The following is a 16,870-nucleotide window of genomic DNA, read 5'->3' as shown; positions in this document are numbered from 1 at the left end:
ACAATTTCCTTTACTCTTTGTAAGACATAACTGCTAAAAATTTTCAGTGTCCCAGCAAAGTAGTTTTACTACTTTTACTATGTATTTTATAATTCTTTATGTTTTCAAAATTCAAGTAACTTATAAATCTATAAGATTAAAAGTGAAAGGTTGCTGTTTGCAGACCTCCCCTTCCGTTTACCTGTCTGCTGTCACTGTCACTATGCATCTTTTCTCCCAATCCCTTAAGATGCTGGAGTCATCCTAGAGACATCCATCTAAATCTGTGAACTTACTTTAATTTTGAAAAAAATGTAAGATCTTTTGGAGGGTTGTATTTAGTCTCTCAATGGCACCCAGGAAATAGAATCAAAAGTATAAGAAGATCTGATTAGATTAGATGTCTACAGACCAGTTTCTCAACCCTGTCTGTACAGTGCCCTGATTGGAGAGCTTGTAAAGACACGAGCAGACACATACAAAACCATGTGCACGCACACCAGTGACCGGGGTTTGAACACTGGGAGATTTAATGTGCAGTCCAAGTTTGGGAAACACTGCTCTACATCAACCATTCTAAAGGTAAAATTGGAATAAAAGGACATCACATTTTCAGGCAGATGGTCATGATTTCCAGAGATATGCAGACCTGAGAGTAGTGCTTTAGAGGTGGGGCAAAGATGAGGTTTGGGTAATAAAATGTAAAATACCATTGACTTTTTCGACCAAATTCTCAGTAAAAAATTTTGACTCATGGAACAGGATTGAACTTTCTAGAAGGATCTGGTTATTAGAGTACAAGTACCTGTGCGATTAAACAATGTTTTCCTATTTATGTTCATGCTCTGGGCAACATTAGTCTCAGAATGTGCTCTGAAAAACAACAACAACAACAACAACAAAATCAACAACAAAAATAGAGGCAGGGGTGTTCTTTGGCTTAATGTTTGAGACATGTGGGATGACTATCCCCCTCACGGGCCATACAATACACACTCCACCTTAGCATGTGACATGCTCTCAGAGGCCCTGTAACTGAGAGATCTGTTGAACTTTGTTCTGTTTTGTTTGTAAGTCCAGTTTTTTCCCAAATGTAAACATCTGACAAATGTTTTATAGAGAATTGCATCATTTCAAGCCAAGCAATGTTCTAGACATTTTAGATGGAAAGCAGTAAAGATCCCTGTTTTAGCGGAGTTTGTCTTCTAGCGAGATATAAGATAAACAAACAGACAAATAATAATCAGACAAGAGATCCCCCAAAGAGTGAAAAGTATGAAGAAAATAACATAGGAAGATATGATGTGGGGAGAGCCAGGTACACTACTTTAGAAACTGTGATCAGAAAGGGCCTGGCTTAGGTGGTGATATTTTAGCCAAGGCCTGAAATGACAAGAGGAGCTGGTTGGGTAGAGATCTGGGGGAGGAAAATGCAGAGCAGAATCAACAGCTGGTGCAAAGGCCCTAAGCAGAACTGATCTTGGTTTGTTCAGGGAAGTCCAGTGTGGTTAAAGCGTAATGGAGGGTGTTGTCAAAGACTGGACTTTTGGGTAAAGAGTTTGGATTTCGTCTAAGAGGTAAAGGAAGGAGTGGGGGTGACATAGTTTAATTTATCTTTAAAAATCTTATTGGCTGCTCAGAAGGGAAGAAATTTGGGATGTAGGTGGGGGTGGTGACAGGGAACAGAAGAATCAGAAAGACTAGAAAGATCTATGGAGGTGGTTTTGATGAGATGATGCTTTATTGAGCTGAGTGGTCATAGCTGAGATAAAGACAGATGCCCAGATTTTGAATTTAACTTTAATCACAGATGTGCCTGTAGGGTATAAGCCTAAAAACTGGGTATATGAGGTACTGCTGGGGTGGGGGCAGAAGACAGAATTGGTTGAAAGAGGAATCAAATTTGATTGTGAAATGCCTGTTTTTAAAAAATATAATAGAAGATATTTTGGTAATGCTATTTAAGGGATATTTGTGAAATAGAAGGAAAATCAGGAGGATGAACAGAATCCCTGAGCCTTGATGTTCCTAATGTATTTGTTTGCATTTGCCTTGTGCATTCTACATGAGGGTGACCTTATTTGTTGATCCAGTCATGGTAAAGGGACCTACCATGAGCTTGCATGTGTCATAGCATCATCCCTTATTTTATTCCTACATATTCTCATTATTACAGTTAAAAAAAAGAATAAGGGTTGGCGGAGGAAGAGGACGAGGTGGAGGAGAGGAGGAAGAGGACCAGGAGTGGGATGAAGAGGATGAGGGAGGGGAGAAAAATAAAATATAAATTAGTGAGAACAACTTCTGCTTCATGCTGACTTCTCCATATATGATGAAATCTTACAGTATGTCGTAAAATAAAAGTGGCGTTGTTGGGTGCTGTAGTATGTGGATTTTGCAGGTGAGCTGTGTGTCAGGTAGATGTATCCTCATCTTGTGGAAAGAACATAACTTCTGGTTTTATTTTATGATAGTTTTGCAAACAGCAGAGGTTTTTTTTTTTTTTTTTGGTTTTGTTTTGTTTTTCACCTTTCTGACCTTTCATTTCCTCATGTGGAATTTGACTGTGCTGGCTTAGCATCATTCCCAAGGTCTCTTCCGCTTTCAAATTGTAAAATCTGTAAGTCTAATTACAGCTCTTTCTAAATTATTAGTGTTTCCAAGTTCTCTTAATTTTGAATGTGTGTATCTGGCAGTGTGCTGATGAAGTTTAACAGTCTGTTGTCAGAGCGTATATCTGACTTGAATGTTGGGTGATACTTTTGTTTATGTTAGTAAGATGAGAAAGGGAAAAGGCTGAACTAAAATGGCTGAGCTATGTCATAACTTCACTCATTCATTAATGATGTGACAAGTTCTATGCTGAATCAGGTAGCAGTTTTTCAATACCAGAAGAATATTTTCTCAAAATTTTTTTTGTGCTATTCACAATGTAAATAGCCACAGACACGGCACACTTTTAAGTTTAATCTGTACTTTACAGTAGCAATCTTTATTGAGGGTATCATGGTCAAAACTGGTTTAGTAGTGACGGTGGAATTTAAACTACTCTTAATAAAAAGAAAAGTGTAGGCAACAGTAACTTGTGTGGATGAAGAGACATTATGACATAACCATCAGTATGATTTTTTTTTAAGAAGGCAGTACTTTTCACAGTAAAAAAGCAAATGTTGCTTTGCTCATAGATATTATAGGTGACAAAGTGAAACGGATATTCTCCAGGTACATTGATTTCCTCTTTTCTTTTTCCTTCTAGGGTTTTTCTGGAAACACAAATGCAGACAGTGTGGTGCACTATAGACTCCAGCCTTCTATTAAAGCCAGACATCTGCGCTTCATCCCTTTGGAATGGAACTCCAAGGGCAGAATTGGAATGCGAATTGAGGTGTTTGGATGCACATATAGTAAGTGTTTGTTTATGCAACAGGCTGAAATAGATATTGAAAGGAGATGTTTTAAAAGCCAAACTGCAAGCTAAAATAGATGATTTAGCTACGTAAAGAGATATAAAAATAGGAATGATTTTGAGGGAAAGCTTTTTTTTGTGCTCGTACACACCATTGTTGACTTCATTGTTCAACTTTAACATTTTAATTCAGAGATGGAAGTATTTTATAGATAGATAGAGATAGAAATAGATATATATGAGGGCACTTCTAAAAGTTCATAGAAAATAGAGTTAACAGACAATACCAATTTTTCCATGAACTTTTTGAAATACCCTCTTATTTGTAGATGTATATGAATGCATTTATCTAAATCTACTATTATTGACTAGATCCTACTTTCAGATATTAGAGCTTTCCCCATGGGCTACATTTGATGTCTTATTTAGGAACCCTGAATTTAATGAAATAGTGTGCCATTTAGTGTAACCACTCATCTGCTATGAAATCAAAGAATGTTTTTCTCTCTAGCCTAAAAATAATATGCCATGTAATTCACTTTAAAATATGCTGTACCTTCAGCAGAAATTAATAGAAAACGTAAAGGCCTCTGCCAGGATACAAAATGTGTTTGAAATACTTTCACATAAAAAGATAGAAACCACAGATTTTACTTAGTCTTCTCTTAATGAAGCATTTTATTATATCTTTTTGTGGGGAAAGGACCTAAGAGTTATTGATAGTTCACCTCAAGCCACACCATCCTGTTAGATGCTCTTTTATTATGGAACAAAGAGGTTTTCTTATTATTATTCTGAATATTCATGAGATACAAAGCTAATTGTCACCCTCACGCCCATGATGTGAGGGACAGATTCATACTGGCAGCATACCCATTACCACAAATTGCATTTGTACCCCTTGTCCCCCACCCAATTATCCCCAACTTCCCTCCCCCTCTCCCTTCCCCCCCCTCCACTTTGTAGCCCAAGGAATGTTCTCTCCCTCTGTAAGACCAATGCACTACTGTGGTCTTTCTTTCTTTACTTCTTTCTCTTTTAGCTGCCACATATGAGTGACGACATGTGGTATCTATCTCTCTGTGCTTTGCTTATTTCACTCAACATAAGTTTCTCCAGGCTCATCCATGTTTTTGCAGATGGGAATATTTCATTCTTTTTTATGGCAGAGTAGTATTCCATGGTGTATATATACCACAGTTTCCTTATCCAGTCATCCATCGATGGACATTTAGGTTGGTTCCATGTCTTGGCTATTGTAAACAGAGCTGCGATGAACGTGGGAGTGCGGGTATCCCATTGACATGATGATTTCCATTCCTCTGGGTATACACCCAGAAGTGGGATTGCTGGATCCTATGGAAGATCTGTTTGTAGTTGTTTGAGAAATCTCCAATCTGTTTTCCATAGTGATTGTATTAATTTACAGTCCCACCAAAAGTGCAGTAGTGTTCCCTTCTCTCCACACCCTCACCAGCATTTGTTACTCACCATCTTTTTGGTTATAGCCAGTCTAACTGGGGTGAGGTGGTTTCTCAATGTAGTTTTAATTTGCATTTCCCTGATGACTAGTGATGTTGAGCATTTTTCATGTATCTGTTGGCCATTTGTATATCTTCCTTTGAAAAATGTCTGTTCAGTTCCTTTACCCATTTTTAATTGGATTATTTGTTTTATTACTGTATAATTGCTTGAGTTCCTTGTATATTATGGATATTAATCCCTTGTTGGATGCATAGATACAAAAATTTTCTCCCACTCTGTGGTTGTCTTTTTGCTCTGCTGATTGTTTCCTTTGCTGTGCCGAAGCTTTTTAGTTTGATATAGTCCCATTTGTTTATTTTTTCTTTTGCTGCTTGTGCTTTCAGGCTCATGTTCATAACACCTGTGCCCAGACCTAGTTGCTGAGGCTTTTCACCTATATTTTCCCTTAGTAATTTTACAATTTCAGGTCTTATACTTAAGTCTTTAATCCATTTCAAGTTGATTTTAGTGTATGGTGAGAGATGCATATCCAGTTTCATTCTTCTGCATATGGATATCCAGTTTTCCCAGCACCACTTTTGGAAGAGGCAGTCTTTTCCCCAATGTAGATTTTTGTTGCTTCTGTCCAATATCAGATGGCTGTAAGCCTGAGCAGTGATTTCTGGGTTCTCAGTTCTACTCCACTGGTCTGAATGTCTATTTTTATACCAATACCATGCTGTTTTGGTTACAATAGCTTTGTAGTATAATTTGAAGTCAGGAAGTGTTATGCCTCTGGCTTTATTATTTTTTTTTGCTCAGGATTGCTTTGGCTATTCAAGGTCTTTTTTTTGTTCCATATGAAAGGTAATATTGTTTTTTCCATTTCTGTGAAGAATGTCTTTGGTATTTTGATGGAGATTGCATTGAATCTGTAGATTGCTTTGTGTAGTACAGACATTTTCACAAGGTTAATTCTTCCAATCCAAGAGCATGGAGTATCTTTCCATCTTTTTGTGTCTTCTTTAATTTTTTTCAGAAGTGGTTTGTAGTTCTCATTGTAGAGATCTTTCACCTCCTTGCTTAAATTAATCCCCAGGTATTTTATTTTTTTGTGTGACAATTGTAAATGGGCTTACTTTATTTCTCTTTCTGTTAATTCATTATTTGAGTATATAAATGCAACTGATTTGGGGCCATTTATTTTGTATCCTGCAACAAGTTGTTAATATGATCTACAATTATCAGATGAATAGTCTGACACTTGGGAGATTCAGTGAGATTTCAGTTGTGAGATTTGCCCAGCATCTCACAAGTAATACATGGAAGAATCTCGAAAAGAACCCAGGGCAGTTCAGTTTGACTACATCATTTTTCCCTTAGTAAACATGTATTTTTTAGCCACTAAAGCTTTTTTCACACATATTCTATCCCTTAATGATGTAAGCCAAGTTAGGTTCTGGTTCACTTTACTCACATAAAAGAAAGACATATCATAAAGAAGTTAAGTGATTTGTCTAGTTGTCTAGACTGTGTCAGACAGACCGTGATATATAGATTGCACAGGTCTCCTCATATATTTAGTGGTGTTTCTGGTACCCACATCCACCATCAAACATAACTGACAAACCTGTTCCCTCTGGGACCTACAGAATGATAGTATTATTAATACCAGTAGTAATAATAGCAACAGCACTAATATTAGTATTAATAAAATTAATTTTTATATTTTTAGAAATAGCAAATTTTCCTTGAGTGCTTTTTATATGCACTATACAAAGCAGTTTATGATTCCTCAAAATAGCCCAGATAAGTATTACTAGATCACTACTCCATTTCCCCACTTTGCAAACGAGGAAGCTAAGACTTGGAGAGATTGACTCGCTGCAGCCAAGTCTACCAGGCTCCAGAACTCAAGCTCATGGTCATGCCCCTTCTAGCTGTGTTGAATCACAGAGATGAGCCCATGGGCTCATCTGCCCACCTTAATTGCCCAACTCGACTGCTGGCTTTCTTGGCTTCAACAATCCAGCTTAGATGCTCTAATTATGTGCTAGCTCTTCACTTCACAATGATCACACTTGAATAAAATCATTCTTTTAAAAAAAAATCCCAACCGAATTAAGATTCTGGAACTTAGAACTTGGATAGTCAGTCTTATTGGTCTTTGGATCATAGAGTTTAACAAAGCTCATGACTCATGATGGATAATTAGTAAAACAAATTTCAAAATACTTCATTTTTATAGTTACATTCTCAACTTGTTCACAACATCAGCCTTGCAAAATATTTATTTATCACAGCATAATAATAGCTAACAGTTATTGTTCATGTACCATGTGTCAGATATGGTTCTTTACAGACACATTTTAATTTAATCCTCAAAACCACTTGTTTATTAGAGAGGAAACTGGGTCTTAGAAAAATTAAGCAATTTGCCCAGTGTCACACAGTGAATACACATTCAATCTAGAATGGAAATTCAGAATTAGTTTAATGAGACTGTGAAGCTGTTTTGCTGAAACTAAAGCAAAGGTACAGATTCCTTTGAGTGTCTGCTGCTATGTGACTGATAACTCAAACCCCCCACCCCAATTTCTTGACCTGCAACTCTGTGGAACATTTTTGGGGTGAGCACACTGTCCAAGTATTTAGTATCCTTTTCTCATTGACTTGTGGTTAAAGTAATGTTACTGGGAGCCAACGTGATTTTAAACTTAAACACATATAGTAAGATGGTGTGACAGAAGTGCATTTACAATGATGGCTGCCATACATTTAAATTATTATTAAAAGAGAAAAAGTAATCAACTTAATGGAAAAATATTTTTATAGATAACCAGAATGGATGACGAGAAAATAACCCAAGAGTAAGCTGGGTGTGAGTAACTTATGAGAATGCATCTGATCAAATTGACTTTAATCCCTCAATTACACCATGATCACACTCACATTCTCTTCCTATTCATAGCATCAGCCTTGCCAAATATTAATTTATTAAAACATGATCTTTTATTGAACAGTTAATATGCATCAGAGACTATTCTTCATAGGCATTTTCTGATTTAGTTCTAAGAACACAGAGAAGTAGGCATGTAAGTATCATCATTTTATGCAGGACTCAGAGCAGACACGGAGAATTGTCTACCAAATGAGTCACATGGCTTGCTTTGGGGTGCCTGGCACAGAAATAGCTGGAACACTGGCTTTCCCCACCCTCAGAAGGAAGGGCTGCAGGTGCTGTAAGTACGAACATCCAGCAGCAGGATTTTATCTACAACTCCCCTGAGTAGCATGGATCCAAGATCAGGTTGGATTTTCTACAGATACAAAAGGCCAGGGCTGGCTCAGTTGGTTAGAGCTCAGTTAGTTAGAGTGTGGTGTTATAACAGCAAGGTCAAAGGTTTGATCCCAGTACCAAAAAAAAAGAAGTAAAGGAAGGAAAAGAAAAGCCCATTCTCCTGTAATCTCTACAAAAAGGAAAAGTAATACTGATGGGGGGTGAGCAGGGTCTCTTTCCTAGATCACAGTCATGGGACACCCGTCCGTGCTAAATGAAATTGGCCTTTCCTGAGCTTGAGGAAATCCTGGAGAGTTGCATGTCACCCCCCCCCCAACCCCTCCTGCCTGTGCCTTCCCACTTGCACCAAATTAAGGTGACTCTTGGGTGGGCTTTGCCCCAGCCTTTCATGCAAAAGTGGCTCACATCAGAGTGCCTCACATCTTCTGTCATGAAGAAAGTGCACCTCAGAGAAATTAGGAACTTTGTCCAGGATTACATAACCTGTGTTAGATGTAGAATTTAAAAGCAGATCCATCACTTTCCAAAGCCATTGCTCTTGACAACTACATGAATCATGCATGTATTCACCTTTTAAGTATTTATTGGCACTTGCTAAAAGAGAGCTCTACAAGGTATTGGGTATAGAAAGAAATTTTGAAGTAATGTGTATTTTCTTAATAAAGCTGGGCATGTGCAATGTGGGAAAAATTGTATCAATGCAAAATATTATAACATGAGTGTAGGGTGTGAGGGATAAAGTGATTGATAAATGGAGGTTAGTATTGGAAAGTTTATAACAGAAGGTTTTGAAACTAAGCTGCATATATTTTCACAGGGCAGTCTGGGAGGATAGTCCAAATAGGAGAAGTGGTGTGCCCCAGTCAGGCACAGGAAAGAGAATTGCTGGGGTGATCAGTTTGTATTTGAGAATGGTCATTCAGACTGAAAGGAGGGACACAGGGTGGACGGTTAAATCTGGAGGCGGCAGCTCAAAAGGAGGCTTCTGCTTGTTTCCACTAATGACGGTGGAGCCCCACACTAGAGGAACAGCAATCGGTAAAGAGGGTGGTAGGTAGATTCAAAATATGCCAAGGATATTGAATCAAGAGAGCTCAGGCATTGTATGTGAGGGGACACTGAGCCATTGTATTTGTGCAACTGTCAAGAAGGTGGTATCATTTACTGGGAAGGGGCGCTGGAGAATAAATAGGTCCTGGAAGGGAACAGGAGAGATGATTAATATCACTGTTGACTCATTCACTTCAAGTGTCTATGAAATAGGACAAGTTAACTCTCTACACCCTCTAGTTTGAAGATATAGAATTGAAACCTATGTAAATATTATTATTGTTAGTAAGTCATAAAATGTTCCATTTACTGTATCACTGTTAATAATAAAGCTATGAAGTGCTATGTTTGAACAGCTACTCATGTCTTTCAAAATAGAAATGCATTTGTACCATACTTAAAGCAGGCCCTGTAGGCTGTTTTTCAGGTAGTATAGACATTTTTAGAAGAGGCCCCCTTTGTGCCTAACACATGTGTTTGCTGAAGTTGTAGATGCAAGCTGGTTCTGTGATTACTGCAGGGAAAGTGGCTGCTGGGAGACCCACACATAATTTTATTGCCTTCTACCCCAACAAGTTATAGTAATAACTTGTTATGAAGGAGCATCAAGTGAATGGAAAATCCATATCAAAGAGCATGTTCTACTTTTATGTCAGTAAACTTGAAGTTGTTTCCTGAGTAATGAAAGAAGTAGAAGCTAAATTTTATGAGATCAAAAGGAAAGTATAAATTTCAGATGTCTTGGCCGTAGCAGCAGTGAGCATGTTTATAGATCTAAAGATGAGATGTATGGAAGGTAATAACTGGTGGAAAAAAGAACAGAAGAGAAAAGAATGTTTTGATGATAAAGAAATACTACTGTATTAAATGTCCCAAAGAAAAGCAAACAATGGTAAACAAAGGCAGGCAAAGGAAAATAACTGGGTAAAAGTGAATGTATGTGAGACGTCCTTAGGAAGTGGTAGTTAAACCACAAGAGGTAATGTTCTTTAATTCTGGATGAATTGCTGAGGCAATTATCTTTAGTATAAATTCTAAATTCCTTTTCTCTAGTCCTTTGTAAACATCCTGATTTTGTAAGCCATGATCTCTTCCTCATCCCCAACAGAGTAAGAAGAACATTCAACTGTCCAGCCATACTGAACTGATTTCAGTTTCTCTGATGTGCTGTGATTTCATGATTTTTCTAGCCTTAGCATCTTTGCACGATGCTTAGGGCAATCACCAAATACCCGGTCCTCGTTCCTCTACCTAAGTAATTTTCTTATCTATTCTCTTTTCTCAACACAGAAATCACTGTTTCTGACAACTTCCCTGACACACCACGTGCAGATCAGGGGATGTTTCTGGCCATTCTAGAACAGCCTTTCTTCTCCAGGCCATAGCGTGCACACATTATGCTAGGTTTCAACCAGAGGTTCTTTTTCGGTTATTCGTCTTACGGATAGATGAATGAAGACATGGAGGCAGGCTTGGTGAGCCTCAGAAAGGCTTTCTCTGTCATCCAAGTGGTCTTCTCAACATTCTAAAGATCAGGAATAAGCATGGGGAGAACTGAGAGAGAAGATGAGATGAGAAAAAGTATAGAAGTGTTAAACTATTGTATTTAATTGCTTAAATGCAAACTGTTTAAGAGAAAATTTGGGGTTAAATTTAATAAATAGAACATAAGTCAGTAAGTGTAAAACTTATGTTAACTTTTAAAAAATAAGAACGTGCATCTTATAATGTAAAAAATAATGGAAGTTGGAATTATACTCTACCATCAATAGATTTCAGTTTAGAAAACATATAAATAGGAAATATAAGTAAGAAACATGAAAAGCACACATATTCACCTGGGTAAAAAAAAAAAAAAAAAAACACTGAAAGAGAACTAGGTGATGATCTTCTCTCTATTCAGGAAACTGATCTCTCATACCACGTTTGGTTAGTGGAAAAAAATGAAAAGCAGTAAATTTGTGAGATCTACTATAAAGAAGAGTTATATTTAATACCGATTTATTGAGCGACTCCTGCATGCTAACTGCTAAAACTTGACTAAGGTGAATTAGATAGTCCCTGCTCTCAGATTATTTATCAGCTAATACAGTAGTTAAGGGATCCTATTTTATATCAAAGTTAAAAAAAAAAAAAAAGATAGATTCTGGTTGGCCTAAAATCAAAGAGGATAAATTCTCTAATTATCTGCAAAGTTTATAGTCTTAACATTTTAATTCAGTGATAAGTGGAGTTCTATTAAGATAAAAATAAGGTTAGTTATTATAATACTAGAAAAGAAGGAAACTGTGAAAACCTATTTGGCTCATGCTGAAAGAATTCAGGGCAAATTGAAGAGGCTCTTACCAACCAAAAATGGAAATGTTTTAGCATCAATAAGGGTATTAACCATAAAGATTTGAAACATATTAAGTATGTTTAAGTGAATAATAATAATAATAACAAAAGCTCCATTGACCACCTATGAGAGGTCTAACTCCTTATTGTGAAAGCTAATAAGTAAAGGAGAAAGAAACATTAAGCATTTATCCTACTTTTTCTATATAGTCTGTACCTTAAGGTAACCAAATAGGAGAGAAGTTTCTGTTTAAAGAAATATGTCTGATATTGAATAGAAAGGAACAATAGAATTAGCATTTGTCCATTCTGCAACCCTAAATAAATGAAGGGATCAAGGTAACTGTAAAGTTCACAGACAGAGACGATTTGCTTTTTCTTACCATCCATGGTGGTATAGTTTTATTGGACTAACATGCTGCCCATAGCAATTATATATGCTGGATAAAATATATACTTTTAATAAACCTGCTTCTGAGCTCTGAATTTCAACTCAAAACAGGTAGAAACTTAAGAGGACTTTACTCTTGAAAGAAGGGAAGCAAATTTGGGAGATTAACATTTGACTGGCTTTTTCCTAAGGACAAGCAGAAAGTAGCCAGATGGTACTAGGCTAGGGAGACAAAGGTCAGAGTTCAAGGCTGCCAGAGTGGCTAGAAATTGAGGAGGGAATATTCAAAAGAAGGGGGTCATAGAGGAATAGCCCTAGCTCCTGCATTCAGAGTCCCCTCATATTCTTGGCTAATTCCTGAACTTCACATGCCCAAGATGAAACATCAAGGAGGCGAAGAGAAAGCAGGAGCTTGGAAGGTGAAAGTTCTGGAGATTTCAGCGTCTTCCTGGTGCTGAAAGTCCACCTTTAGAGTTCAGATCCTGCTAATTTAGAGAGATTTGTTAAATACCTTGAGCTTTCCACTGAAACTCCAAAGGGTAAAGACCACATCTGAGGAACAACTGTGATATCCTGTGGCTAAGGACCAAAACCAAAACAGACCTTCCCAGCAAACCTGGAACTTAGCCTTCGTAGGGTCAAGGTGATCTGCCAGTAATGGACCACTTCCATTTACTTCCTGCCATCACATCCATCCCTCCACAGTCTTTTCCACCCTCCCAACTGACCTCATCTCCTACCATCCCATTCCCTTCCCATTCCCACTTCCTCCTTCTCTCCTAACCCCTGTTTACACATGTGGTCAACCACTCAATTCAGACATGTTGTTCCCCTATCACCAACTTAATTTAAATCTCTCTGTTCAGGATTCTGCTATCAACCTGTCCCTTTCTTTCATACTTCACTTACAATTTGTACATATATCTGTACACATGGGATGGTTTGCCTGATGTCTTTTCCTGCAGATTGTAAGATCTATGAGAACAGGATCTGTTCACTGTTGCAACACTGGCTCCCAGTGCAACACTTGGCACAATCAATGCTCAGTAACTATTTGTTGAATGAATGAATTAAGAAAAAATCTGATTAGCCATGATATATACTGAATAACAAATAAATATGTAAAAATCACAAATTCATTACACTCACACAGCAGCAGTTGATTAAAGAAGAGATATTTCTGAGATGAACATATGAAATTTCAAATACTATTTTTAAAATGGTGATAATAGCATACAGAATAATAAATGTTCAGATATTTTTGATAATTCCATTTGATCCCCACAGCATCTTTGGGTAGTATAAGAGGCTGGAATTATTCTCTACATATTTCAAGTAAGAAAACCAAGAATCAACATTTAAGTGACTTCTGTGACATTACAAAAGTTACAAATAAATATTAGAGACAGAAGTACAGCTAACAGTCTCCAATGATTCATTCGAGTGTCCTTGACATGGTAGATGTTACTAGTTTCAAATCTATTTAAAAGGTTATTAAGATGGATATTTAAGTGGCAGTGATCATGTTTGTTTTCATAAACTCCTGGCATGTTGTTGCTGACCTTAGCTCAGTCTATTTAAAACCATGATGGTAAAGTCACCTTTTCCTTGTGGTTATATGCAGCACTTGATTCTGTGCCTTCTTCCTTTTTATTGTATTAATTTTAGTTGTTTTAAACTTGACTTCCTTAAATCATTCTGTATTATTTTATGCTACTATGCAAAAATAGTACAGCCTATTTCCCGTTGATTTCTCAAGTGCTTGCCTCTCCGTTCCATTGCTTTGAAAACCCAATTCAGTAATGCAGATCTCAAGTGCCTATACATCATGCTGTTGCTTTAATATTTCACAATATAATAGTTTAACAATGACTCAGTCTGATTTATGTTTCTTAGAAGTCAAAATTGGACCACTGTTTGTTTAGTAATTTGTGGGTAATAATTTTCAAATAAAGTAACAGCGTGATCAGTGTTTAAGGCTGACTTCATGTTTAACCAAGAAGAATTGGTCTATAGCTCTTTTCTCTAGCTTATAAAAAAATCTATATTATTTTTTTGTTTGATCTTTGAAGGTAGCACTCGCACTCTATTTATATTTTTGGGGTGATTCCCAAAGAATTAATAGAAGACCCTAGTGTCTTTTTCAAGAAGAACTCTTTTATGACCTTCAAATAAAGTTAATTTTCTATTGTTGAAGGATTGGCTTTTCCAGTTCATGCATTTTCTGTTCTGATTTTTTTCCTTTAAGTTTTTTAGTTATCTGACCTCATCAATAATGCCGTGATTCATAGTTTAACACATGGAAAAATTTATCCCTAAAACATCATTCAGGGACAAATCTCTACCACCTCCACAAGTACTTCTGCAAGTACTACCTACAGTATAAATAAATGAAACATATTTGTTTTTTATGGTGCAATTCAATATTCAATGAGGTTACTGATTTTCAGAGAATAGGTTTCTGTTACCTATTTGTTCTTCCTGCCAAATAACCCGCATACTGTTGTTTGCCTCAGAATCTCTCAGGGACCTGTATTCCAGGGTTCCCGGTTACAATTAGAGAGATTCTAATTAGGCGGACATTAGGCAGAGCTTAGGATGTTGAATGTTTATGGAGTCCCTAAGAAATTCTTCTCTGTTGATTCTAGTATGGCTGGATCATGAAGCTCAATTTAAGAAAAACATGCTCTTAGATATTTTTCTTACTCATCCACTTGGGGTATGGCGAGGATATTGCTTTTTTAAGTGACAACCCCTCAAAATTTGGGAAGCCTTGAACTTCAGGAGCAGGGGTTGAATGCAAGGGTGAGGGGAAGATACTAGGTAAAGTGGAATGAGAAGTGTGTTTGCATGTGAAATATGCAAAGGTAGAAAAACATTTGGCTGCTTGAGGAACTAAAGCATTTCTCCAGTTTCGTTGACGTCCTTCTCAGAGGCTAAGGCGGAGTGACTTCTGCACATCTCAGAAATCACTTGGGACCCAGCCTTGATACAGAAGCAAAGCTCTGAATGTAGGCGTGAATAATCACATCTCCAAGATGTGTGTCTTCCCCTAGTAGACTGTAAGTTTTTTAAAACAAAAGTATTTTTTGTTTTTTTATGCATTGCTGTGTTTTCCACTGTGTTCTCCACTGTGTTCACAGAAAACTTTCCACGAATATGTGCTGTAGGAGGGAGGGCAGAATATACATTTCAGCAATACCACTTCTGACAAAACTCCCTGAAAGATACTTGAGTATTTTCTATTGGAAGCTCTTAATTCCATGGCAGATCGTATTTCAGAATCATATAAATAAAACAGAATATCTTCGGGGTCACAGGGAGAATTGATATGATAATAGGGCCTACAACTTTTCTGGGTATCATCTTTCCTTGATTCTTGCTTTAAATGAGAAGTTTGAGATGCAGATATTCGCGGAGGAGGAATCAGGTCACTGATGATTGCTGTGATGAGTCAGCTCAGGCAGGAGCTGACAGACAGAGAAAAAGCCACAGAATCCACAGATGGCTTGAAATCATTTCTGCTGCATAAGCTGGCAATGACGTTGATAATTAAGGGTTTCTTGTGCACTTCAGAAATTTATTATTTTTAAAGTCACAAGTATACCAAATGTATTTATTAAACTATTTTTTGCTGTACCTCTTTTCCCGCTTAATATTCTTACAATAAATAATAACATTAGCATTCAGAGTCATTAACATTTATTGATTGCTAATTATGTGGCAGCTTCTAAACACTATGCAGATATGCATTCATACAAGGATTCTATGAAGAATATACTATTATTCTCATTTTACAGACAAGGAATCAGAGACAAAGAGGTTAAGTAACTCACTGTGATAAAATAATGCCTCGCTGAAGATCTTAGTCCCTGAAATCTATAAATATACTGTGTTATCTTACATGGCAAAGGCACTTTGCAGATGTGATTAAGGCTCTTGTGATGGGGAGATTATTCTGTCTTATTTAGGTGGACACAATGTAATCACAAGGTTTCTTATAAGAGGGAAGTGGGAAGATCAAAGTCAGAGAAGGGATATGACTATGAAAGCAGAAATGAAAGAGAGAGAGATTTGAAGATGTTATGTCACATCATACAGAAGAAGGAGCCATGAGCCAAGTGATCTCTAGAAGGTAGAAAAGGCAAAGAAAAGGATTATTTTCTAGAGACTTAAGAAGGAAAACAGCTCCTGCCAACATCTTGATTTTAGTACTTCTGAATTCTAGAATTGTAGGATAAGAAGTTTGTGATGTTTTAAGCAACTATGTTTGTGATTACCTGTTACAGCAAAAATAAAAAACTAATACACTTGCCCAAGGTAGAGTGGGGATTCAAACCCACACAGGCTAGTTGCCTTAACTTAGGCCTACAAATGGCTAAAAATGGGGCTAGACTAAAAAGAGGTGAATATATCAGAACAATTTGCAACTTGTTACTGGAAAATTAGTTTATGCCCTCCTCATGGTGAACCAGTGTATGGCAGATACATTATTAATACCAATAATAATCCAATCATTAAAAATATAACCTCTAAGCATACTAATGAACAAATTTACAATTAGAAAAATAATTATTTCTTTCAGTCAAGTAACACATCTCCTCTTTTGTCTTTGGACTGTAGGTCTTTTCCTATTATTTTATTAATAACTAGAGATTCCTCATTTTTCCTATAGTTAATTTTCTAATACCTCTACTTTTTCTATTTACATAACTCAACTGTGTGCAAGAGTCTTTTCCCAAAGGCGTTTGATAAAAGATAGAAATAAATGTGATATTGACTGTCAATTTACTTATTAATATTATTTTGAATGCTTAAAATTTAGTGTTTCTAAACAAATAGATATTGAGTTGGATTAATTTTATCAATTCTATTCATTCATATTAGATCTTTTATAAGTTAGTTTCAATATAAAAAGATTGTTATGAATCACCGTGGTATT

The 16,870-nt window shown here is 36.7% G+C and overlaps 1 protein-coding gene across 6 annotated transcripts in view; it reads left to right on the top strand.

Moving 5' to 3' along the window:
• CNTNAP4 (contactin associated protein family member 4) overlaps positions 1-16,870 on the top strand; it is a 257,433-nt gene that overhangs the window by 131,379 nt on the left and 109,184 nt on the right. For all 6 annotated transcript variants that reach the window (XM_063110395.1, XM_063110396.1, XM_063110398.1 and 3 more), the window contains exon 4: positions 3,236-3,383. In XM_063110395.1, coding sequence (XP_062966465.1) covers positions 3,236-3,383 — 148 coding nt within the window. The remainder of the gene's footprint in view (positions 1-3,235; positions 3,384-16,870) is intronic.

This window comes from Cynocephalus volans, chromosome 10 (genome assembly GCF_027409185.1).
Source record: "Cynocephalus volans isolate mCynVol1 chromosome 10, mCynVol1.pri, whole genome shotgun sequence".
In the NCBI taxonomy this organism is placed as follows: domain Eukaryota; kingdom Metazoa; phylum Chordata; class Mammalia; order Dermoptera; family Cynocephalidae; genus Cynocephalus; species Cynocephalus volans.
The sequence above is the reverse complement of the archived record's forward strand: the minus strand, read 5'-3'. Positions and strand labels throughout refer to the sequence as shown.